The 26,980-nt window shown below is 43.4% G+C and overlaps 1 protein-coding gene across 3 annotated transcripts in view; it reads left to right on the top strand.

Annotated features, from left to right (window-relative positions):
- Positions 1-25,085, top strand: part of LOC102448702 (ATP-binding cassette sub-family B member 5) — a 76,607-nt gene extending 51,522 nt beyond the window's left edge. For 2 of the 3 annotated variants that reach the window (XM_075922238.2, XM_006138343.5), the window contains 9 exons: positions 859-942; positions 2,055-2,258; positions 3,468-3,568; positions 4,529-4,669; positions 13,269-13,425; positions 14,681-14,878; positions 20,885-21,091; positions 21,516-21,662; positions 24,363-25,085. In XM_075922238.2, coding sequence (XP_075778353.2) covers positions 859-942; positions 2,055-2,258; positions 3,468-3,568; positions 4,529-4,669; positions 13,269-13,425; positions 14,681-14,878; positions 20,885-21,091; positions 21,516-21,662; positions 24,363-24,560 — 1,437 coding nt within the window. In that variant the 3' untranslated portion in view covers positions 24,561-25,085. Of the gene's footprint in view, positions 1-858; positions 943-2,054; positions 2,259-3,467; positions 3,569-4,528; positions 4,670-13,268; positions 13,426-13,794; positions 13,905-14,680; positions 14,879-20,884; positions 21,092-21,515; positions 21,663-24,362 lie in introns of those variants that run through there. The other variant, XR_012902008.2, reaches the window with a different exon arrangement.
- Positions 25,086-26,980: the final 1,895 nt, after the last annotated feature.

Genomic DNA, 26,980 nt, shown 5'->3' with positions numbered 1-26,980 from the left:
AAGACACAATGGGCGTCATGGTGAGGTCCATATTTTCTAATGACCAGCAAGTGCATATTCTTGGCTTACAAGCCCTGAACTATGTTTTCTGCCGTGCTTTTAATTTTGTCTCGCTCTCTGTGCATGTGTATCTATATGTATACAAATCAAGTTCTGCAATTAACTTATAGCCTTGAAATTGGAGACCATACTGATGCTGACAGGTCAGCTGGTTTCCTTTTGTAGCCCATAACTGATCTTCAGTTGATCAGTAACTAAAAGCCTATCTGATATATAGGGCCACCCAAAGCTCTTAAACTAGCATGACATCTATTCTGTAAAGGCTAATTGCTGCCCTCCTTCGCTGTCAGACTACTCAGTATAAGAAGGTTGCTGGGCATAAGAAGATTTATAGGGGAGGCCCCAGAGTCTGCGAGAGAAGAGGAGGCTTAGAGCATAGGACTTCAAGAAAATAGCCTAGATTTTGGTATCGTCAGAGTTCAGCTGTTGCCTTGCTAAGCACACAAAGGGTCAATAATTCAAAGGGTTTTTATAACTCTGTGATATTTGCAATAATTTTGAATGAACAAAAATCATATATCATCAATGGATATAAATTAGCATTGCTTGATTTGAAGTAAAGGAAGCAACCCCAGTAGGTTATGATCTGGCTGCAAATGGATATTTATATCACTAAATCAAGGAATTTCATGCACAAATTGATTAGTAACATGATTTGCATATGTAACTATTCACAAATACATTTTTGGTGCTTTGGAGGGAGGGTTATGTGCAAACAGAGGTACTCGGAGACATGATTTTTTTATTAAACCAAAAAGGGGAGAACAGAGTAACCTTATTTCTCTGTTTGTGCTATAGGAAATCTCTTGGTTTGATGACAAGAAAAACAATACTGGAGCTCTGACAACAAGATTAGCCACAGAGGCAGCACAAATTCAATCAGTACGTATGTGCGTGGGCTCATGAGGTTTTTGTATCTATGTAACACCTACATTAAAATGGGCCATGCTGCCAGGTTTCTGATAACACTCTTCTATCCACAAAGCTGGGGACAAGTACAGCCTTCAGCTGTTAGGAGGTTGGTGACCATGAGTGCTGGATCATACTAGCAAGAGGAAGAAGGCACAGTTCAGGGGAGATGGAAAAGATGGGGAGGAGAGAAAGCAAGGAAGCTCAAAACGTTAGGGCTGTTTATAAAGGGCAAGGAGAGGGGACAGATATTTGAATGGAGAGAATTGGCTTTAGAATGGCAGGACAAAGGGAACGCTAGAGAGTTGTGAGCTAGAGGCAGAGTGAGTGAAGTCAGGGTTGTGCAGTACATAGAGAGGGCTTGGAACTACTGTTTTGAGTTTGGATTAAAGCTTTCCTGAAGTTCATGAGTATTTGGAGCTAGAGTTGTGATTCCGCCCATTGTAGGGCCACAGGGCAAACTTGGAGTTCAGCAGAGTTCACGTTAAGCGTTTCAGATTAGCCTATCTCTTAAAAGAGCAAGGGATGGATGACAGGGAGAGCAACTGAAAGACAAGTGCTTCACCTGAAAGCACTATACAAATGTTAGCAGAGATTCTGAGTTTCCAATTAAATTTCAAAAAGTCTATTTTTCAGGAACTTGTTTTAAAAAAATACACACTGCCTGAAGTTTCTCTCCCTAATGTCAAGATTCTTTTAATCAGAATTAACATCCTATGTCCACTCTAATTTAGTCGGAATCACTCGCTATGGAGTCACTAATGGTGGAGAGGCGGGGTTCTTTGTTTTGTTTAGTTTTGTTTTTTGGTGCCGCTCACACAGCGTGGGAATGAAGATTTGAAGCAACAAATGGGCTTGTTTTAAAAAAACAAACAAACAAAAAACAACAGTACTGGATTACACAGCCCATTTCTGCTAGAGGAAAAGAGGCCAGAGAGAAGGGCCTCTCTGAAAGGTGTTGTCGTAGTGGTGGTGTTTTGTGGGTTTCATGTGTTTAGTTTTTTGTCTTTCTCTGTTCATGATTGGGTAGGGAAAAGGGTTTCATTGAAGACTCATGACCAAATGACAGTTTTCACTGATTACAGGCAACAGGTTTGAGGCTTGGTGTAATAGCACAAAACATCTCCAGCATGGGATTGTCGGTCATCATTTCTTTTATATATGGGTGGGAGATGACTCTGCTGAACCTAGTGATGGCCCCTGTGCTTGCTGTGACTGGGATGCTAGAAACCAGTGCATTGACTGGATTTGCCAACCGAGATAAAAAGGAACTGCAACGAGCAGGAAAGGTAAAACACAGCTTCTTCGTAACGTGTTTAATCTAATGGGACAAATGAAGAATGTGAGTAGTTTTCATCCTCCCGCCCCCTCCCCCCCACACCCACGTACACATACACACTGTGTTCTTTAATTTGCACAGTGTCTAGTACAACAGTGTCTCAGTCCATGAGTTGGATTCCCAAGGTGCTATTGCAAATCTTCCTGTTTCAGTTGATATAGTGCAGGGTTGGCCAACCTGTGGCTCCAGAGCCACATGCAGCTCTTCAGAAGTTAATATGTGGCTCCTTACATAGGTACCAAATTCAGGGCTGGAGCTACCGATGCCAACTTCCCACTAGGCCGGAGGGTGCTCACAGTTCAACCCCCAGCTCTGCTCTAGGCCCTTTCACCCAAGGATCCTGCCACTTCCTATCCTCTCCACTGAGCCTGCACTCCCATGCTTCCCCCCCTCCAGTGTGAGAGCTGGAGGAAGAGACCTGATCACAGTGGCTGGGAGGAAAAGGAGAAGGAGGCACAGATCGGTGGGGCTGCCAGTGGGCGGTATGTGCTGAGAGTGGTGGTGGGGAGATGATCATGGTTGGTGACATAGAACTGTTGCTCTTTGGCAATGTCATTTGTCAATTCTGGCTCCTTCTCAAGTTTAGGTTGTCCACCCCTAATATGGTGGGAGGGAGTCAGTGTTCCCTTTAAACTGAGCACTTGGACAGCCACCCCAGAGAGATATAAATGCTGTCCAGCTGATTAGCAGAGCCTCCACAGCCATCAGTATATGTTTCTATTGATGGTGCACATCCATACATGCTTCAGAGCACATAATAAAATATATTCAACTCATGGATGGAAAAAATTAGAGGGATTATGCTAATACCCCACCAGTACTTCTAGTCTAATTTTGTTCTAAAAATAATGAAGCCAACACCCACACACACAAATCAACAAGAATTCACTCTTGCTTACCATTCCAAGACTCGGGTGATGTACCCCCTGAGCCAGACCAGAAAATCTCTGCCTAACTTTTCACATTTAAGTCATGAGTATATATCTGGGGTTAGGAACATTGAAGTAAAAGCACCTGCATTTCTGTGATTTAAGCTTTTATACAAACAAAAACCAGGATGTTTGTTTTGTTTCATTCATTTTACCCTTATAAATGAAAGGATCAATGGTGATTTCTTTTCCATTTCCTTCTGTCTTTGTTTTTCCTGTTTTAAATAAAGGTAGCAACTGAAGCTGTGGAGAACATTAGAACAGTTGCTTCATTAACTAGAGAGAGCACTTTTGAACAAATGTATGAAGAAAACCTGAAGACGCCATACAGGTCAGAAATTATTCATGTCCTGTTAAGCCAGGCAACCCCAGTGGTTATCAGTCATGTTGAGACCACATGCATTGCTCTTTCCTGCACTGTAATTGCCCCCTTTTGACTTTTTCATTTTATTTTATCCATTTAAAATATTGCATTATATTAATAGTCTGCAGAGGGGGGGGGAAGCCATATTACTACATCATATGGCTGTTTTTGTTAGGGAGGGTATCAGCTTGAGGAATGAATGAAAGAGCTTGCACCTTGATCTAGATAATCCATAAGGCACCAAATTTTGTTGTAATGTCATTAGAACACATCACTATCTTTTGTGCCTTGGCACAATTTCTCTTAAACTCACTGAAAAGATGCTTGAGTGGGAAGACTGGGGTAGTCAAATATGCAATATAAATTTGCAGTTCTAGGATCCAATCCTGCCAACACCTGTAAATATGAATTCAGGCTAAGACTGGTACATTGCTTTTTTGACATCTATGGTTATGTCTACACTGCAGAGCTTTTATGGGATACCTAAGCTCTGCCAAGTCCAAGGAGTGTATCTGCTTTTCCAAATAAAAAATTCGGATGCATTTTTTCGACATCCCTGTAAACCTCATTCTACAAGGAAAAAAGGATGTTCCAAAAGAGGGTTTTTTTCCTACATTTGGCCCTGTGTAGATGGGCCAAATGTCGGAAAAGCCTCTTTCGGAAGAAAAGCAGAAAAAGATATACAAATTGCGGTTCACAATTTGCGTATCTTTTACCGACCTTTCCCTGCAGCTTAGACATAGCCTGAGTGTGCTTTCAACTCTAGGGAAATGTTGAGGTGTCTACTCTATGCAGCCTCTGTAGCACACCTGGGAGTGAAACTGTTCTAGCTACAGCATACAGAAGCCTAGTTTCTCTCTGAATAAATAGATGGTCCCTCATATTTTTAAAGTTTGTTCAGGATTTTGTAAATGCTGTATGTTGCAGAAATGCTCAGAAGAAAGCTCAGATCTACGGTTCCTGTTATGCATTCAGCCAAGCTTTTATGTATTTCACCTATGCGGCAAGCTTTCGATTTGGGGCGTACTTAATAACAGTTGGAAGAATGACCCCTGAGAGCGTCTTCACGTGAGTAATATGAATTAATAAATATTCAAAGTGTGCCATTTTATACATAGACCCCTGAAGAAATCCCCCAATACCACCCTCCGCATCTCACAATGCTGTCAGAGATAAATTAGTGTTAGATTTGAAAGTGAGTTTGTTTGTTTTCTATATTTGTTATTTAAATACAACGCCAGCCCCCTTGGAGCACTTTAGTACCAATAGCTGTACCTCAAGCCTTAAATGTTTTTGACAAGTTTTGTTAATTTTAGTAAATTCAGCATGTAAAATAGTTTCAATGTTTCCCACGCATGTTTGTTTGCAGAAACAAAGTGGAACACTAGATTTACCTGCAGAGAGTAATCAGTGATGCTCTGCACAAGGATCTGTCCATGTAGTCCTATCTGCAGAATGGAGGCCTGAGAAAGTTATTTACTGAAGTATTGTTTGTAGCCTATTTCTGGTGTCTCAAATACATAGAGCCGTGTCTACTATTAAATTGAGGTTCTACCGCTGATCCAAAGGATATCCAAACCAGCCCCCTGGGGCAAATCCTGCTACAGGGACACACAAGACCAGGACAGTTCAGCTGTACAACAAGGGGGCTGCATTCTCACAGCATAGAGCTCATTTTATAGTACCTGGGGTACCTGGGGACAGAGCAGCCATGGGCCAGGGAATGATTGGAGCTTGCTCCCTGCCATCAACAGATGGAGCCTATAAAGGCCATCAAACTTCATCATTGAGGATGAAGGTACTTCCCATATTCCTATGTGCCTAATGCACAGGCGGCTGGACCGATTTGTGCAGTGGGGGTGCTGAGTCATTGAACCAAACTGTAAAGCCTGTATATGATAGAAACCACTTCATGACAGGAGGTGTGGATGCATCCCCAACACGTTAGTGCCAGCACCTCTGCCAATTCACAGTGTGCACTTTGTGCATTGGAGCCCTAAGATAGCAAAGGGCTTCACTCTATTGCACCTGGATGTGAGGTTTTGGATCTTCTTGAGAAATTTTAAAATGTGTGGAGGGTTGTGAATTCCTTTCTTTATGGCTATGTCTACACTACAGAGGTTTTTTTTTTCAGAAAAACAGCCATTTTTCTGAAAAAACTTCAGTTACATCCACACTGCAATTGCGTTCTTTCAAAAAAAAATTTAAAGAACAGAGGGGTTGTTCTGACCAATGGCGGATTTAGGGCAGGGCGAGTGGGGCGGCTGCCCCGGGCCCCGTGCTTCCCAAGGCCCCGCACATGCGCCTTGGCACCACGGCGCATGTGCTGTGTCAAAGGGGGGGCCCCACGAAATTTTGCTGCCCTGGGCCCCGCGGCACTCTCATCCACCCCTGGTTCTGACATTGGTAAACCTCTTTCTTCGAGGAAGAAGACTTTTTCCAAAAGAGCTCTTTTGGAAAAAGGCGTGTGTGGATGGGGAAGAGGGAGCTCTTTCGAAAGAAGAAGAAAGAGGAAAAAGCACGGGTGCTCTGGTGGCCACTCCATCCATAGTAATCACAGCTTAAATTCAGTGTGGATGCTATATTTTGAAAAAGCAGATCACTTTTTCGATGCACTTTTGCCGTGTGGACGCTCTCTTTCGGAAGAAGTTTTTTCCAAAATTCTCTTCCAGAAAGGTTTCTTCCAAAAGAAGCCTGCAGTCTAGATGTAGCCTATAAAATGAAAACCACTTGAAAACAGATTCACAGTTTATGGCAGTATTTTTCCCTACATTAGCCATTCACAGCTGCAGAGCCATTCTTCTTTCTGTCTGGTTATCCCCATTGCATTTTGGGGTACTGAGCAGGAAAATGTGTGGATAGTTCTTACTGGGAAATGGGGCACAGACACATTCAATTTTTGGAGCAAAGTTATTCAGTAGATGACACATTTTTGGAGCCTGCCTGGATATGGTGTCACAGTCTAGCAGCATATCTTGTTTATCCTTTCTCTGCCTAATCATATATGCTAATAATATGTGGGTAGTTATTGGCAACCTACATCAGACAAAGCTGCATGGCAAATGATCAAGAACTTAAAACAGCCACCCAGGAGAGGGAGAGGCAGACAGAGAAATCACAGTAATGAAGATGGTTAAGTTTTCAGCATGGCTGTTTGTGACAGAGAGGTGGTGGTAGAGGAATATTGCCACTCACGAAACAGTGAAGGAAAGCTCTGCTGTTGGACAGAGTGCAGCACACAAGAAAGAGAGGGTTCCTCTCACTAGCCAAAGATCCATCACTGAACCATTAAAACTAATCAAAATAGAAAGTGAGTCTATGCTTGCTGTCACTTGTGTAAATCAGGAGTGCTGCTGTTGCAGTCGGCAATGTGTTTAAATCAGACTGGCCTAATGTCTCTTGTGCTGCTTATTTTTACATCTGAAAATGTTGCAATCTGGTTAAAGCACAAGCCATTGCTTGCCAGCCTGGTTATTAGCATAACTTGTAAGAAGAACTCGGAGGAACCATGCTGCTTCTGTCACCTTCTTCACACCCACCTACCTAAAATACTGATGAAGCACAGGAGCAAGCACTTCTAACCATAAAGCACAGACACCCAAATGTTCTCTAGCTGAAGGTCTCTTTATCAGTTTGCCAAAATCATAGGGGCTTTCAGACATATAAAGTGGCCTCATCCTCTCCTCCTCCTTATGTGAACTTTTTAAAATATAAAGTTTTACAACAGACACAAGGCCTGTCTTGTGGATACTGGGAAACTACAGTGACGCCAGTACTTAGAAGTCGAAACCACCAGACAGCATCTCTGTGTGGCAAATGCTGACATATTCTTTAGTAATGCAATTATCTGAATTGGTATCATTTACTTCAAAGCAGAATTCTAGGCATTTTGTCCCATTTGAATCTGCCTGGGTTTTGCCACAACATTTTATTATATATCCAAATGCGCCTCTCCCTTGGATCTACTTTAAACTTTCCTTTAAAAACATTATGAGTTCTTTTGATTAAATGACACCAATTCACATCTTTTAGACTGAAAAGATGTTCTGTAATCTGATGGTACATCAACAAATCTTAAACGCTCCAATAACCCCTTAGCAAGTGGAGTGCTCAGATAATTAAAAGTAGCCATAGCTCTCCAGTAACTGCAGGAGTCTTTAGTGACACTGTTCCAGTATATCTAGAAGATAGCTGTCTACCACAATAATAATGAGAGTTACCTTTCAAGTCGGTCCCATCACCAGGAGGCTGAGCAAGTAGTAGAGAAATCTGTGACAAATGTGTGGACAAGCTTTTCAGAGAAAAGAGAAGCTGTTTGCCACAAGGTTGTTGTGCTCACAAATGCCTGATCGTAATGAAAAGGAGAACTGTGATAAGAAAGAAGCGTTGTGAAGTTTTAAAATCCCATTAATAGCAGTGATGCTTTTTATCCCGGTGAGACCTATAGTCTGTTGAGACATGCTGAAGGATCCAAGAGGGTGAATATTCTGTTAAAGCTTTCAAGAACCCTTTGACAATGCCCCTCACAAGAGGCTGTTAAAGAAATGAAGAAGCCTTGAGGTGAGAGGTAAAGTTCTGTCATGGATAGAAACTGGTTAAGAGCAGAATACTAAGAGTAAGAATCAATTATCCATTTTTAACCTGCAAAGAATGTTACCAGTGGGATGCCCTGAGGGTTAATACTAGGACGGGTGTTAAGTAATATGGTGAAAGAGTGAGCAGATGACACGGAATGGAAAAGAATGTATGGGAGCAGACCTGCTCATGGGAGGACAAAGGCAACAGTTACCCCAGGGCCCAGCAATTCAAAGCGGCCCAGGACTCCTGCCACTGCTGCGCTAGGGCCCCATTACCCGCAGCTCTGTGGGCTGGAGAGGGCACACTGCAGTCAGGGCAGTGCTGGGGGTTGGCTGCCTCCGCCCTCCCACTCCCCTTCTACTTGAGGCCCTGTACCTTCCGAGGATGCAGAGTTGTGCCCCCACACAAGGTGGGTGAGGTCTGTGTTGGCTGTTGGCCCCTGTATGTGAGAAACTCCAGAGGGACCTAACTTCACACAGCAGGTTTACTTTAGAGAACATAATCCTTTATGGGTTGGGTTCTCACTTTCTGCTAAAGCCTTTGTTTCTGGCCACTACTGGAGACAGGACAGTGGCATCAACAGGCCACTAGTCTGATAGGAATGGCCATTCCTATATGATACTTAGTATCTTCATGAATTTCAGGCACTCTGAAAGTCTTCCTGTGTGGCTTTCTCCACAATAACCCTGCCTTGTACAAACTGATCCTTTTATATGTTTAAAACTGATCACAGAAATCCCTGGCTGGCAGTGACACTGGCAGCTGGCATGTCATGAAGCTCCTATTTCAAAAATGTGGCATTAGTTGAAGTTAAAGTAAAATACACCCTCTTTTATTAGCCACCTGCTCCAAGCACTAGCCATGTGTTGTCCTATCAGGTTTCAGCAGGCATAATGGCACACAGAAAGCTGAGGGCTCTCTGGACGGTACCTCCTGCCACAGTTGCAGGAGTGGGGCAGGCTGGTTTTATGCTGAAAATGATTGGCATTCTGACACCGCGCTGTGCTTTAGAAGAGTGGCTATTTTCCTGGCAATGCCTGCTGTGTTTTGCAATCGACAATGAGAAACCAGAAAGAGTCATAACAACAGGAACAAGCAGACAATAAAGCATGCTAATGGAAGTTATTCTGTCAGCACTGGCTTTCACAATATTGGATCCGATTAATTCTCAGAAAGTTGAGAGACTAAAGGTTTCTGGCAGCTAAAAGTTGCCCAGTGAAGTTTGGTGATGCTACAAAGCACCTATTCCTCCTATAAGGATTGACAGCATCTATATCCCTGAAATGGGACAATGCTTGCTGAGGAGTAAGCATGTTAAAAGGCAGTTAATTGACTAATCATGTAGCCAATATAATTTGACAACTACAGGATTAATCAATAAGGGAAGGTGCTCTGTCTCAACTTGCGCAGGTCAGGGACCAGTCCCCATTCAGCTCTGCAGTTTGTAGGAGCCAGATGTGCAGGCAGCCGAGATCCTACTACATTTAAACAGCAGAGCTACAGGCAGGGGATTGGTCCCAGACTGGAGCAAGCCAGGACAGAGCCAGGACCGCTGTAGCTCTGCATTTTAAATATAGTATGAGCCACTCTGCTCTTGCTACATTTAAAATGCAGAGACACAATGGCCCCAGACTGGAGCAAGCTGGGACTGACATACATCCACTTTCATGAAAGGGTTTTATTTTTATTCTAATGCAGAATGAAAATATTTGAAACCTCAAAGTTTGCTGCAAAACACAATTGTCATCCTCCAGTCAGCCATAGAAGCTAGTCCCTCAGGGACTGTGCATGGCTCACTCAGCAAGTCCTCTTCCTTACTGCTATTTACTTGTTTGATACATATGATGAAGCAAGCACAAGAAAGATTATGTGGTGCACTTGTACACTGACAGGAGCCAGAATTTGCAGATAAACTCTTGAAAAAGATAAAGTATTGGTACCCAGTCAGAAACCATGCACATATTCTTTGACTGCCCTGTTTCCCTCTCTTTCTTTGTATTGGATGCACACCCTCTTGCTTAACTGTAACATGACCTAAACTGAGTGTGATAATCCTCATGAAGGAATACTGTGTTTGCCTACTTTATATAAGAGTTGTATTGTGCAGTTCTCTTTTTAACTTATAAGAATATTAGAGCCCACGTCATGGAAATGATGGCTGAACAAGGTCTTTGAAACTATGTCAGGGACAATAAAGATCTTATTAGGATTACAGTACATGTAATCTTTGCTACTAAATTAAGACTCTGATTGTGGAACATAATGGCTCAGGTTTGAGTCAACACAAGAGAAATACCAGATGAACAGTCCACATGTTTTAAAATCCCCCTTTTTGTTGTTGAAACTTGCAGTTACTGGGCCCAAAGCACCCTGGAAACTAAAGGTCTTACATTTTCAAAAAGCTGTTGGTGCCCAATGTGAGAGACATTACAGGGCCCTGACTGTCAGTATAGAAGATGAGCATATGAAACTTAGCTTCCATCTGATGATTAATATAAAATGAAGATTATGATCCAGAACCCAATTAACAAGATCAAAATATCACAATCTTCATCTATCTGCTAAAACATGATTTTTAGTTTCTGTAGTCTTTCACTCAGAGTAGGTTTATTATTAAATGATGACAACCTCTGCTTTTTATAACATAAAACATGAGGTGTGAATAACTGGCCCTTAAAAATCAATGCTTAAACCTGACTATATAATCTCTGCAAAAATTCTTGAAGCACATGTATCTATTATATGTAGCTCAATTTGGTCATAGCTACGGCATGCTGTGTATATATAGAGTGACCAGATATCCCTTTTTTAAAGGGGCAGTCCCGTATGTAAGCCCTCCTGCAGGTATCCCTATTTTTTTTTAAATGGGCCAATGGCTTACCCAGGTGGGCCCGCGACCCAACTTTGAAAACCACTGGATTATAGTGTCTTCTTGCAAATACCTGTGGGAAAATCAATCTAAGCATCAATGCTGTTTACATGGCTACATTAAACATTATTTTTGCTGATGCAGGACTTTATTTTGTATTTATATACTTATGTATTTATTTTGGTGAGGAATGTAAAAGGATAATGTATTTTTGAAATATTAAGCAGTTCTTTATATATTTATTTGATAGCACCCAAAATTTTACTAAATGTTTCACAGGTAAATGTGGTTACTATCCAGTGAATTTACACCCTAACTATCTCAAGTGACAGCTGTAAACAATGGAGGCAAAGGAATAAAGAAGCCAGGCAAGAAATTTGCAATACTCAAATTATAGGATTATTCAGTTCAGTTGGGCAGAATAAAGTGATAATTTAATAATATGGGCCAGATTCTTGGGTCTAGCCCATCCAAGTACATAATTTTTAAATGAGATTTCCCTATCCCATTTCTAGCAGACAAATAGGGAAGCAAGTCTCATCCAGCCCTAGGACATAGGTCAATATTAAAATTTAGACTAATCTTGCTATATAATCCTATACGTCTACACTGTGGGGGTTTTCCAGGATACCAGAGGTATCCTGAAAAAACTCCACCACATCCAAGGAACACGTTTGCTCTTCTGCTTTTTTTCGCAGAAGAGCAAATGCGCTCTTTCGGGGAACCCTGTATTCCTTGTTTCATGAGGAATAAGGGCTCCTCCGAAAGGGGAGGCTTTTCCGCCATTTGGCAAAGGCGGAAAAGCCTCTTCTGGAAAAATAATCGGAAAAAGCTACACAAATTGCAGAGCGCAATTTGCGTACCTTTTTCTGATTAAACCCAATAGTGTAGACCTAGCCAGACATATTACTTAATTCCACTACATTCCTAACCAAGCTATTCCTTTATACATAATTTTTCCCTGCATCCTCCAGAATCCATTCCTCACTCACTCTCATAGAACAAACCCAAGCTGTGTTACATGCACAATGGGCATTCTTGTTTGACTGGTTTTGGTTAGTTTGTTTTGGGTTTGTGTTTATTATAGCTGCATCGATTTATTAAATAACATTGTCAACTAAGAAAGCATGGTCATTTCCTGTGGGCATTAATTGATTTTTTTTTTTTTAGTGAAGAATCTAACAACTCCCATTTTTTACCAGAATTCCTAGCTCCTAAAGAAGTAGATCCCTTGTAGCTATTTGGACTTCCAAACGCTCCTCTTTTAATTTCTCTTCATTCTGAGAGCTTGGTCTTATTATCTCCAGTCATGCATCTCGACAAAAGAACAATCAGTCAGAGAATTCCTAAGCCCCCCAAGTTCAGATTTTTGCCACTGCTGCTCTCCATCAGGGTGAGAAGAACTTGAGGTGAAGAGTTCCTGAGTCACAGCAACATCTTTCCCTCTTGGTCTTCCTGCCTTGGGTTCTGGTGGTGCCACTGACACACTTGCTCTCCAGTGAGAGATGTGGAGGGAAATGAAGAATGTCTAGGACATCTATGGATTAGTCTTATCCATTTTGGATCCCTATGGGGCTACTGCAGCTGCTGATCCATGTAGAGGTGACGGGGGACATGAAAGTCTTGTGGGTCACAAGGCAAAGCCCAGTGTCATCCTTTTAATTCCCAATTTCTAATATACAATCTTCCATGGTCATCTGGTTTATGGTGGTTATTAGAGGAAAAAGTGTCTTGCACTAATTTCTTTTACTACTTAAATGTGTGCTACATGTCACCACTTTTGAGACACTAGTGCAGTGGTCTCCAACCTTTTTACACCCAAGATCACTTTTAAATGACAGACCAAGCCAAGATCTACCGTCCTGCCCCTTCCTTGAAGCCCCGCCCTCTCTATTCTCCTCTTTTCCATCATTTGCTATCCCCAATCCTTATACTGCTACTTTAAAAAAAAATCCCACCATTCCTCGCAGCTAGTCACCTGTGCTGTTGCTCAGTGAGTAGCTGCTCTTCAAATGAGGAAATCTAATGTAAATGTACTGCGCAGGCGCGCAGTTCAGAGAGGGCTCAAGAGCTACTCTTAGAGCCTCCGAGATCTACCGGTAGATCGCAATCTACTGGTTGGTGACCACAGCACTAGTTCTTCTGTTGTTTTTGCCTCGCTGAATGAAGCTGACATCTAACCAGACGTTACTGTGTTTTGAAACCTTTTCCTTCCCATAGAGTTTTTTCTGCAATTACATATGGTGCTATGGCACTTGGTGAGACATTAACCTTTGCACCTGAATATGCCAAAGCCAAATCAGGGGCCGCACATTTGTTTGCTCTGTTTGAAAGGACACCAGCCATTGATAGCTACAGCCAAGAAGGACATGAGCCGGTGAGTGCAATTTCGGTTCTAAATGTATCCATGTGTCCTAGTTGCTAGCAATTATCTCACCTTGTTGCAGCTTCTGCTTAGAATAAAAGAAAGAGAGGCTGGCAAGGTGGCTATTTTGAGCTATGGTGGGATGACAAGCCTTTTATCCATTCATCATCTTGGTGCTATTGTTATTTATATTACAGCTGTGCTTAAACTATATTAACACCTAATAATAAGTGGCCTGTTAGTGACTGATTGTATCCCTGCCATGTTGTACACTGTACCAAATATATAAAGCCTTGTGCTCCTAATACTCACCCTTGTTTTCTTCTTTCACATTCTCTGTTGTGTTCTACATCCACCCCTCCTGTCATGTCTCCTATGTAGGCTCTGATCCTGTAACATGTGCCACACAGGCAGGCCCTTACGCTGCGCCTCCCTCAATGGGCAGCGGGCCTCCAAGTGCCGAACAAGTTGCAGTATCAGGGTGTCATAGGGTAAGTTCTTTGTGGGCAGAAACTGGCTTTTATGATATGTTTGTACAGTGCCCAATATAATAAGGCCCCGACCCTAATGGTGGTGCTTGTTATATACACATACTCACATACAAGTATCATAAAAAAGACAAGAATCAGAACAAGGATGACATAGTCAAAGTTCTTGAGACACTGAGCCCCTCCCTCATAGGCCATAAGGCATGTGTCACTAGATTAAATATTTTTGTATTTTGAAGATGACAATCTGCTTTGGTATGTCAATGGGAACACCCTCTGCAGACACAGTGATAGAATCAGACTGTGAATGAGCCATATGTTGTTTGGGGTTTGGGTTTTTTTTAATATCACAAGTCTTACAGAACTCTTTGGGGATAGGCATATATCTATGTTGTGGTTTAGTTGGTTTTACATTGCTTGATCCTGCAAAGCTGTTACCACATCCAAAGACAGAATCAGCTGGTACCGCTGTCTTCCATGCTGAGACTGAGCAGCAACTTTTCCTGGAAATGTAAGCATGGAATCAGAGACCTAAAATTAAAGATTGATTATGGAGGAATAGAAATGAAGAACAGTGGTGTGTTGTTTGGAACAGCATCCTCAGGACAGTTTAAAAATCATGGGGTGAAAACAGGGCATTTGAGGATAGCCTGGACATTTTGGAATTTGTCTGTAATAAATATTTAACTTATGTGATTTTTAAGGCAACTGTTTAAAGACTTCATTTGTTTAAGTTTTAGAACCTGTGACCTGACCATGTTGCCAATCTCTTCTCACAGGCCACATTCAGAGGAAGTTTAGAGTTCCATGAAGTGTCCTTCACTTACCCATCTCGCCCAGATGTTCCCATCCTGCAAGACTTATCTCTTCAAATTGAGAAAGGACAAACTGTGGCCTTTGTTGGCAGCAGTGGATGTGGGAAAAGCACTTCCGTTCAGCTTTTACAGAGATTCTATGACCCTCTCACAGGGCAAGTGGTAAGATTATATTTTGATAATATCTGCACTAGTGATTTTATTGTCATTTTTCTAACCACATGTTCCTACTTAAGCTTTACTGTTATTTTAAAAGCCCCAGTGACCAAGCTGCAGTGAACTGAGGCCAACGAGGAGGTGTGAACTTATATTCATTCAGAGACTATTGAGCACAGCATGCCATGCAGGTTTTGTGGTCATTAGGTCAAATTCTGCCATATTGTATCAATTATAGCTGAAGTGAGTGAGCAGATTAGAAATTTGTTTTATTGCTTCTTTTGTTGGGATTTCTCACTGTCAGTAGCCCACATAACCTCTCTTTTCAGCTCGAAGCCCACAAATATCAACTGTAAAAATTTTTTAAAAAAAATCTGTTTTGTTTTTATGAAAACTGTGTCTCCTCACCACTTACCAGGTGAGCATCAATATTGCTCATCTGAGGGGGAAAATGGATGCAGTTTTTCCTTTTCCAACCTTTTTTATTCCAGTGCACTATGTGTAAAAAAGGAGTGCTGAAGTACCTCCTAAAGCAAGGATAAGCAATAATATTCATAGGGGGCCTCTTCAGAAATTTTGGTATGTTGTCACGGGCTGGCTCAAGGCCCCCTGAAGGGGGAGGCCTTGGCCAGAAAGGGCTGAGGACTACAGAAAAAGAATGTGTTCTGAGTGTGAGAGACACTTTGTGCATGAGAGACCGACTTTGTGACAAAGATTGAGGGTATGTCTACACTACAATGTTAGTTCGAACTAACGGACGTTAGTTCGAACTAACATTCATAGGCGCTACACTAGCGCTCCGCTAGTTCGAATTTAAATCGAATTTAAATCGAACTAGCGGAGTGCTTAGTTCGAACTAGGAAAACCTCATTTTACGAGGATTAAGCCTAGTTCGAACTTACTAGTTCGAATTAAGGGGTGTGTAGCCCCTTAATTCGAACTAGTGGGAGGCTAGCCCTCCCCAGCTTTCCCTGGTGGCCACTCTGGCCAACACCAGGGAAACTCTATTGCCCCCCTCCCGGCCCCGGACCCCTTAAAGGGGCACGGGCTGGCTACGGTGCTCGTGCCAGGTGCAAGCCTGCCAGCACCCAGCCAGCAGACCCTGCACCTGGCACGGCACAGAGCCACCCACCTGATGTCCCCCAGCCCACCCCCTCTTCCCGGGACCAGGCTGGCGGCTCCCGGGAGCTTGCCCGGGACCGCAAGAGGTGGGCACCTTCCTGGGCTAGTGCAGACATCGTTGACCTCGTCCACGATCTCCGCACTAGGCACAGGAAAGTGGCCGTCTAGGGCAGGAGAGATGCCACCCTGGCCACCCAGGAGCAGGTGTGCATGAAAATCAAGGGGGTCCACTGAGACCCCCGACTCTGAGCCCTGAGCTTACAATGGCCGTCCTCGGTCAGACCAAAGGTCCATCTAGCCCAGTAGCCTGTCTGCCGACAGCGGCCAACCCTAGGGACCCTGGAGGGGATGGACCGAAGACAGTGACCAAGCCATTTGTCTCGTGCCATCCCTCTCCAGCCTTCCACAAACTTTGGGCAGGGACACCACTCCTACCCCCTGGCTAAGACTACTCCATGGACCCAACCTCCATGACTTGATCTCACTTCCCTTTAAACTCTGTTCTAGTTGTAGCCTTCACAGCCTCCTGCAGCAAGGAGTTCCACAGGTTAACTATTTGTTTTGTCAAGAACAACAACTTTCTCTTACTAGTTTCAAGCCTGCTACCCATTCCTTTCCTTTGGTGTCCTCAGGTCCTTCTTTATGGGAACTCATGAAGAACTTTTCTGAATGCACCCTCTCCACCCAACCCCTGCTTTTAGAGACCTCTATCCTGTCCCCGCTCCATCTCCTCTTTTCTAAGCTCAACAGTCCCAGTCTCTGTAGCCTCTCTTCATCTGGGACCTGTTCCCAACCCCTGATCATGTTAGTTGCCCTCCCCTCTCCCAGCCTTTCTCTTCCCCTCTCCCTCCTCCTTTTCCCAGTCTCCCCCAGTTTTGTTCAATAAGACAGAGTCAATGGTGGAAGAAACGTTATCTTTATTTTGTACATCAGGAAGGGGGGCTAGGGAAGGGTAAGTGGAAGGAGGTGAGGGAGGAATGGGGTATGAGCCCCCGATGGGGAGGACTGGGCTGGCTCTGCGGGCTTCTGGGGGTGGAAGCTCTCCTGCAGCCCCCCAATTGCCCCCTCTCTCCAGATGGCAGCCTGCGGCAAGTGCAGCCGGTCTGATGGCTGAGTGCTGTGATGTGCCCAGTGTGGGCACTCAGGGCACTCCAAGCCAGGACTGGTTTTCAAGCGGGGCACCCTTGAGAACTGTCTGTCCGGGGTGGGGGTCGGGTCCCTTTAAGCGCAGCCCTCGGCTAGCCTGGGACAGCATCTCCACGCTCTAAGTCCTCCTCTGATGCCCTGCCGGCACTGCTTCCGGCCATCCTTAAGCCCTGTTCAGGGTCCACTCAATGTGGACATGCTAGTTCGAATTAGCAAAACGCTAATTCGAACTAGTTTTTAGTTCTAGACGCGTTAGTTCGAACTAACTCTGTAGTGTAGACATACCCTGAGTGTGTGTGGCAGTGAGTATGTGATAGTGACTGTGTGTGATACAGTGTGTGGCACAGACTGGGTAAGTGCAGGAGTGGCCCGAGGCCAGCTGTGGCAGCTTGAGCCCTAGGCGGGGTGGCACAATCGGTGCTCCTGCCTGCACGGCCGTCAATGGCCATGACATCATCATCGGGCGCCCGGGCGAGTGGCACCATAGGTAGCTGCCTAGCTCTCCTAGGCTCACGGGCCGCCTGTGGGTATGTGTGACAGTGACACTGCGTGTGTGTGTGTGCATGCGCGCACTGGCTGCTGCTGGATACATTTCTGAGAGTAGCCATATGCTGTCTCTTCAAGGGAAATCCGTCCTGCTCTGTTGTCTTCCCCCATCCCGCCATGCTCTGCATTCATCTGAGTCACTTACCATCCATGCTTCAGACTGGATCAATTTCCCATGTGTCTCCCTACTTCTGATCTCTGCTCTGCAGAAATGGAGTATAGGGGCAGGGGGCACCCTGAATTCAGCACTCCCCTCTCCCTTCCATTCTCCCCCCTCCCTCTGCACAACTAGCAGGAGAATCCTGGGAGCAGCTTGGCCACAGGATAGCACACGGTGGGGGAGGGGCAGCTGAACATACACTGCCAGCTGCAAGTATGCACCTCTGCTAATCACCTGGATGGACTGGAGAGAGATGCATGGCAGGCCCCACCTGGCCCCTGTGGCCTGATTATGCACACACCTGTCCTATAGTCTTTGGATCCCCAACAAGTAAATCAGCGTAGCTCCGCTGAGGTCAATAGAGCTTCAGATATCAGTTAATGTAAAATGAGGCTCTGATGCATAAGATGTAATAAGTTCATCAAAATTAATCCGACTCCTGAGGAAACAATTGCATATAACTTAAATAGGAACTTCCCTAAAGGAAAATGTTACTTTTCAGAAATTATGTAAATTTTAATCTCATGGAAAATGACTAGTGAACTACAGGAGTCCTCTTTTAGGGTACGTTATAACAACCATTATTTCGAATTAACTTTACTAGCATCTACACAGCCAAACCGCTATTTTGAAATAAATTCGAAATAGTGGAGCACTTATTTCGAATTTGGTAAACCTCATTCTATGAGGAATAACTCCAAATTCGAAATATCTAATTCGAAATAAGTGCTGTGTGGACACTTATTTCGAAATAGGGGGCCTCCAGCCTTCCCAGGGTGCCCTGGCGGCCGCTCCAGCCTCAAAGAAGAACACTCCTCTTTCTCCCTTCCATCCCCAGAGCCCTTAAAGGGGTTGACTCTGGCCATGGTGCCTGTGCCAGCTCCAAGCCTGCCACCCCAGAGCCAGCAGTCACTGCCCCTGACCCAGTGGCCCCAAAACATGAACCAGGAAGCCACTGGCAGCCAGCCCTCCGCCGCTCCCCAAGAGCAGTCTGCCAGCCCCCAGGAGCCTGCCAGGGCCTGGAGAAGGCAGGCGCCTTCCTGGTCCAGGGTGGAGATCAGGGTGGACCTTTAGGTTTGGGGGGGATGCCCCCAATGTCCATAATCTCTGCACTGGATGGAGGAATGCAGCTGTCTATGGGAGGATAGCTGCCAGCCTGGCCACCAAACGCCACATGCGAACCCAGGAGCAGGTTTGCATGAAAATCAAGTTGGTCTGGCAAAACCCCCCAACCCTGAGCCCTGAGCTTCCCCTCCCCCTTCTTCCCCTTGCTTTCCCCTTCCACCTCCTTCCTCCCAGATTTCCTCCTCCCCTCTCCCACCCTCTTTCCTCCCCTCTCCCACCTCCTTTCTCTAGTGTCACCAGTTTCATTCCTCCCCCCGCAGTTTTGTTAAATAAAGAGAGTTTATGTTCAAGAAAATACGTGTATTTTATTTGACATCAGGAAGGGGGGCTGGGAGGGTAAGTAGAATGATGTGGGGGAGGAATGAAGCACAAGCCCCCAGTGGGGCAGACCAGGGAGGCTCTTAGTGCTCCTCAGGGTGGAAGCTCTCCCACAGGGCCTCCTGGATGGCAGCCTGCAGAAAGTGCAGCCAGGCTCACGTCAACGCATTCACAAAAAGCTCCCGAGTGCCCAGGGGCAGCTCCGGCTCCATGTTGCAGAGTGCTGTGGTGTCCTGAGTGAGGGCAACCAGAGCACTCAGAGACACAAATGCTTTGCTGTCCCTCATTGAGGTAGGCAAGCAAGCAGGGAAAGCTAAGAACTGGCTGCCTGGGGCAGAGGTCCCTTTAAGCACAAGCCTCAGGCAGCAGCCACACAAATAAACTCCTGACCTGATGCCCTTCTGGACCTGATTTCAGCCGGTCTTCAATGCAATTCATTGTCCACTCAGTGTGGATGCGCTATTTCGAAATAGCAAAACGCTATTTCGAAATGCATTTTGTGTGTAGATGTGTTATTTCAAAATAACCTATTTTGAATTAACTAATTCAAAATAAGATATTTCGAAGTAACACTGTACCCTGAGTTGCTAGTGAACTGTCCTCAGAAAATGGTGGTTTCTGTACTGTTATCCCACTTAAAAAATCAGCTGAACTAAGCCTGATACACCAGCAAGATCCCTGAATTTTGTGACTTCACTTTTTTGGAAATGCAGAGGGGGAAACACATGACTCTGAGATTTATAACACAGCCCGAATCCACTTGCAGGTAGTTGGTATGATCATAGAATAGATTAACTGCAAAGACTAGTTATCCTTAAAACATGCCCACAAAAGAAATTTGCAGCAGTTAAACATAAATTAAGGGGGTTAATCCATGTAGCTTAAGGTGATGCAACCTTCTGTACGGACTCAATTCATTTTAAGATGGAATTTTGTGGTTTAGTTTTAACCTGTTCCCAGTGGCGTTAAGCTCATTCCCATAATCCTCCTCTAATAGAGCCATGCAGTGCATCATGGGAAATACAACATAGCCAGAGAGCCTGGCCTAAAGGAGACATTAGGCACAAAACTACAACTCACGTGAGGCATTGCTGCACATTAGGCTGATGCAGTTTAATGTCAAAGTAAGTTGAAACAAAATATATTAACATTATCCAATGAAAGTTTGTCAGATCAGTTTCATTTCATGGGGAAAAAATGATATTTTTGACTTTTCATTCTAATTTGGGATGAAAACAAATGTCAACACATTAGAATTTCCCACAAGTTGGACATTTTTAATTTTTGTTCAGCTCTCCTCAGAAGCAACACTTGAAAAACCAATGACTTAACACAGTTTTATAAAAATATAAAAAGCTCAGTACTCAGTGATTCAGCTGACATCAGGAGATTGGTGCTGTGAGGTCCTCTCATCAGATGCTTTGTCTGGAGGGGTTTTCAGAGGGATTCAATAGTCACCGCTGGTAACTCTTGCTGGTTCTTTGTGTAAGAAAAATTTTCATAGTAAGGGTCATCAGAATTGTAATGTCTGTGGATAATGTCTGACTGAAGCATCAGACACCTAATCTTGCCTTAACATTCTTTGTTGCTGGCAGCTATTTGATGGCATCAATGCAAAACATTTGAATATCCAGTGGCTCCGCTCTCAAATAGGAATAGTCTCCCAAGAGCCAGTGCTCTTTGACTGCAGCATCGCTGAGAATATTGCCTATGGGGATAACAGTCGGAATGTGCCACTGGACGAGATACAAGAAGTAGCAAAAGCAGCAAATATTCATTCTTTTATAGAAGAACTTCCAGAGGTAAGTTTCAGAATATCAAAGTCTGGTGATTTTTTTTATATCAAATCACTAGTATTGTTATGTAACTTTCAGCATTACTGAAATAAGAGTGCTTGATTTCATGTTTCAATCCTACTTTTTTTTTAATGAGATGTTCTATTCCATAGGACTTTCCCCATCACCAGTAGATCAATAGCTGAGTCACAGTGAGTGCACAAGACCAGTAGCAAGATCTGTACGTTGCTCCCAACTTTGGGCCTTGCTCTGAGCCACAATGGGAAATCCAGTGATACTCAAGAATATATTTTCTATTCATTTCTCCATCACAAAGTATAGAGGGGGGGATGGTCAAAAGGAAACTTGTAGATTATTTAATTCCACATATAGTTGCAATGTAATATAAACATTAATCTCTTGCTTTATCACCTCTGTTTTGTTACAACAGAAATACAGCACTCGGGTTGGAGATAAAGGAACACAACTCTCTGGTGGCCAGAAACAACGAATAGCTATTGCAAGGGCTCTTCTCCGGCAACCAAAAATTTTGTTGTTAGATGAAGCCACTTCTGCTCTTGATAATGAGAGTGAAAAGGTAACTTGTCTATGTTTTAATAAAAGATGACTACTACTACTACTACTACTTCTACTACTACTAATAATAATAATAATAATTAATAATAATTAATAATATGCAGGAATGTGTGTCTCTAGACTGGAGGCAGTACTGTGGAAACAAACAGTAGTACTAAGGAAAAGACGCAAATGTATTTATATGTAGCATTTCGTTTGGAGCTTGTAATAGGGTGATAGCTTGCAATATCAGACTTGGCTTTCTGATGCCTAGTAGGGTTCACAGCATCCACATCCTTTCTGGGGTATTTTCCTTTTCTTTTCATGACTGTTAGTTGCTGTGATTCTGAACTGTACATGAAGGGGGTACATGTACTAGAACTTCAGAGGGGTAGCCGAGTTAGTCTGTATCAGTATAAACTTAAAAAACAACAAATAGTCTAGAAGCACCTTAGTCTTTAAGGTGCTACTAGACCAGTGGTCTCCAACCTTTTTACCCCCAAGATCACTTTTTAAGTCTCAGAACAGGCGAAGATCTACTGCCCCGCCCCTTCCTTGAAGCCCCGCCTACATTACATGAGGAAATCTAATTAAATGCACTGCGCAGGTGCGCAGTTCAGAGAGGGCTCAAGAGCTACTCTTGGAGCCCCTGAGATCTACCGGTTGATCACGATCTACTGGTTGGTGACCACAGTACTAGACTATTTGTGTTTTATGTTTTTCATATACTAGAAGTAAGTTGTGTGTGCATTTTAGTTTAGAAATAATCTCCTAGTGGGTTTCTTGGGGGGCAGGGTAGATTGGCCTTCTGGTTTTTGAACATTCGAGTTTAGCTATTCTACATTTCCCCCCTCCCCTCCCCACTCTCACTCTTCTTTATTTCTATTTTGTGCTTCCACCTTTTGGCTAACTTTTCACCTGGGGCTGCATTCATCCAGTGCTTGCCAACCTGCTAATACAGATCATTTCTCACTGGTCTCTACTTTTTGCACCTCTCTAGTATCTTCCTTGAAGGAAGAGAATTGCAGCTGTGTTTGTACAGGCTGTGCAATGCCTAAAATTATTGTATGAACTAATGAGATTACCTGCTCAGGAATGTTTTAAGACTACTATAGAGCTTGCTGTTGCCTGCTCAGTACCACTTAATACAGTATTTCACTGTTTAAGGTCACAGTAGCATGGCACACTCTTCTGTGGGTTACCTGGACATGCCTGCCGATATCATGTGTATTTGAAGACGTGTTCTAGAGGAATTACTGTTCAAATAAGATTGTACATTCTGAATTGATAGCCAGAGGAACTTGCATTATTTCACTAATTTGAACTGAGATGGGTAAAATACTCCCCAAAACGACTTAGAGTGATTACAAAGGTGTGAGAGAAAATCATCGGAACTCCACCTGAATCCTGTGAGATCTTCCAGAATAACGTGGTATTTCATGGATTCTCCCTCAACCATGGTATAGCTGCAGCAAGTCACAACTGCTAATACTGTAAAGGACAGGTGTTCATACCCTGACTCGCACTGAATACACCTTACTCCACATGTAGCTTCACTGAAATCAATGGCAACGAAGTAGGCCCTAAGTGCCTTAATAGCCGAAAAGAAAATAGTTAAAATTGTCTTCTATTTTTGAATGAACACCAGCCGGCCTATATGGACTATTGGAGGAAACCTCACATGTATTTTGCCAAGGCCCTGTCTATATCACAGAATTAACCATGTTGAAACACCATTGAGAATCTGTGCTCACTTGTCTGGATAGTGTCAGGGTGAAGGAGGAAAATGTATATTCCCTAGATTAGAGAGTTTGTTTTCCCTACATTAGGGAGCATTTAACAAGATATCAGTACTGTCCAGAATATGTTTTGTTGGGATTTTTCCCCCTCAAAAGAAAGACAAAAACAAGGCATGATTATAGTCACACTATAAAACTCCTTGGCAGCTATGGCTCTCTCTACACGAGGCCTCTGCAGCACACACCCCTCATATAGAAGCACCATACACTGACAGAAGGAGTTTTTTGCTGGCGAAGGAACACCACCTCCCAAAGTTAGCTGTGCTGACAGAAGTTGTCTTCTGTCCACCTCGCTGTACTTATACTTGTGGTTTTGGCAGCAGAGCTACAACTCTAGCAGGTGGCTTTGTTTTCATACCCCTATGCTGATATAGGTGTTCAGTTTACACCAAGCCTATGTTTTAAACATGGCTTTGTGTATGCAAGTATTTTGCTAGTCATTAAAGTGCTGCTAGACAATGTGTTGTTCTTTAAGTTTTTTCAGCTGCAGACTAACTCGGCTCCCCCTTCTGGCGCTTCTAAATGTTTGTGTCACAGGTGGCAGACTGTGTATGTACTTCTCCTCCCAAGAGATATTACTTATTTTTAGCTTATGGAAGTGTCCAGGCTTGTCTTTTCCTATGTAGCCAAGTCTTTAGGGATGTGTGCACAGAAGGCAAATTCAAAGCTAGAATTCCCCATTGTGGCCGTAATTGTTGGTGTGTAATAGAGACATTGCAGGTACCTTACTACTCTTTCATCCTGCTCAGATCAGACTTGGATAAAATTGGTTAAAAATGCCTGTGTCTTGCATGCACTACTTTTATTCCTGGTGAAAGTGCATTGTTGGTCAATTACAAATCCACATTTTGTCTGGATTGGGGCAATACTTCTGAGAGAAGTGCTAAAACCAAATTCATGATGTCTTCTGTGTTTTTCCCTAGGTGGTACAACAGGCTCTTGACCAAGCACGGAAAGGAAGGACCTGTATTGTGATTGCTCACAGGCTGTCCACAGTACAGAATGCAGATGTCATTGTTGTTATTAACAATGGAAAAATAATAGAACAAGGAACTCATCAGCAACTAATGGCAAAGCGTGAAGCATATTTTAATTTAGTAAATGCACAAACACAGCACTAAAACAAAGACAATCCTTGAGGCCATTTTTAGAAATGAGCTGTCAGCAAAAGAGTAGTTAGCATCCAGAGAATACGATCTGACCTTCTGGATTTACCAGCAACTCTTTTTTTGGTTTTTCTTTTTTCTTTTTTTGTGTGGACACACAGATGTTCCTGAGGACCTGGAGTAGTTTCACTTGCTCAGTGTTCTTGCCTTTCATATAAAAAGATGCCCTTTTGGGGAAATCCATGTTGGAGAACTTTTAAACATAGGCTTGAGGTTTAATACAGAGTTAATAGGAATGTGGGAAAATAACACCTCTTTCTCAGGTTAGCTACAGAGCATGTTTCAGTATTTCCCTCAAATGTGGTTACTCTATTCTCTCTACTTGCTCCATAAAATATGCAACTGGCCAGGAACTCTTTTTTGCTTTAGCAGATATATGGGGATATTAAAAAAATCTTAATTACTTATCAATTTAAATATATCTTTTGAAATCAATGTAAGAATTCATTTTATTTTTTGTATAAAGGCTGCTATAAATCATTACATGTTTGCTACTGTTGAAACTAGGGATGGGTCTCACCTGATCAAACAACCCAAAACTTGTAAAACGTTTGGATCCATGTTCAGGCTTCCTTACATACCCATTTTGAGTTTAAAAATTAGTTGCTAATCCACTAACTCAGGAGTGGCTAACCTAAACCTGAGAAGGAGCCAGAATTTACCAATAAAAGAGCAACAGTAACATGTCACCAGCCCTGATCATCTCCCCACCACCACTCTCAGCTTATTCTGCCCACTGGCAGCCCCACCGGTTAGTGCCTCCTTCTCCTTTTTCCTTCTGCCCACTGTGATCAGCTCTTTCTCAGTGGGAGACACTGGAGGGGGGAAGCATGGGTGTGACAGGCTCAGTGGAGAGAGTAGGAAGTGGCAGGATCCTAAGGGAAAAGGGCCTACAGCAGAGCTGGAGGTTGAACAGCGAGCACCCTCTGGTCCAGTGGAAAGCTGGCACCCGTAGCTCCAGCCCTGGATTTGGTACCTATGCAAGGAGCTGCATATTAACTTCTGAAGAGCCGCATGTGGCTCTGAAGCCAGAGGTTGGCCACCCCTTCACTAACTCATAAATCCCAATTTAAACTGTTAAAGAATCCCTGCTAAGCTTTTATTTTCATAGGCTTTATTATTTACAGATCTGCCTTTGAATTTTATGTCTGTTTAAGTTTTCCTTCTGCATCTTTTCCCCATTAGAAATATTTCATCTTACTATTATTTGTATTGCCATAGCACTTGGGCAAAAAGACTATACCTCCCATCAAAAGCTTACACTATAAGTGAAGGACAAGAGACAACAAATGAATATAGAAAGACAATGAAACAATGAGAAAATATCTTAATGTCACTGTCTTTGTGGAGCCCTTAAAGACTAGAGAACTGGATTAGTAATGTTCTGTGCTTACAGCTGACAGTGGAAGGGTACTGAATCATCCTCAAATTTTTCTCCCAAGTGTTTGTTGAGAATTTGAGTCAAATGTCTGTGAACAAAAATCCTGTCCTCCGGTTGCTCATTTTGTGAGTTCATCATCCCACCAGTTCTTCAGTCCCCAAAGGCATTCTCCAGAATAATGAAAACATCAAATAGTTATTATCATTCTTCTTTTAGAAACAAGGGTTGTTTTTTTCTTTTGCAGTCACTTTTAAGAGTGGCTCAATTTCCAAGAGACATTTTTACATTTAATCAAGTTCTTATAATTCTGTTAAGGGGGATTGTGAAATTGTAAAGTAATTTTGAGGGCTTTTAGAGTTAAGGTTTTTTTTTCTTTAAAATGCTGATGGCTAAATCTACACATAATCTGGACATCTTCCTCCCCACCCCCATTCCCACCCCCATTCCCACCCCCCAAGAAGCCACTTAAATGTAGTGTAATCTTGGATGCAATACACAGCTTGTGATCTATGGGAGTCTTCCAAACTCTGAGTGTCAAGTGTGTTCCGAGTTTAGGTAAATTTGTTTCCCAAAGGTCTTAGGCCAAAGCATAACTAATCTGGATTCTGCTACGCAGAGCCTAGCATAAATCAGGCCAATCCCACTGTAAGATTTATTTCTCCCTACAGGTGAAGGGACTAAAGCAGAAGCTTCAGTTTCCTCAGATAGGGATAGATGTACAGATTCCTCTAGTAAACCTAAGCATAGACTTTCCCACTAGTCTGGGGGAGTGCTCCTGGCCCCACCCTCCCCCACTGGCTCACACCACCTTGCTCCCATTCCACCCCTTTCCCCAAGCCTGACCTTCACGCTGTGTCTTTCCTGCCTCCTCCCCCTGAGCACACCTAGGTCCCAATGCAGGAGAGGTGCAAAGGGTGTAAATGCACCTCCGCCCCCGCCATGGTCCTTCAAGTAAGCATAAAGGACGTTGCCCCAGCTTCCTTCCCCTGTGCTG

This window comes from Pelodiscus sinensis, chromosome 2 (assembly GCF_052426305.1).
Source record: "Pelodiscus sinensis isolate ZL-2025 chromosome 2, ASM5242630v1, whole genome shotgun sequence".
In the NCBI taxonomy this organism is placed as follows: Eukaryota; Metazoa; Chordata; order Testudines; family Trionychidae; genus Pelodiscus; species Pelodiscus sinensis.
The sequence above is the reverse complement of the archived record's forward strand: the minus strand, read 5'-3'. Positions and strand labels throughout refer to the sequence as shown.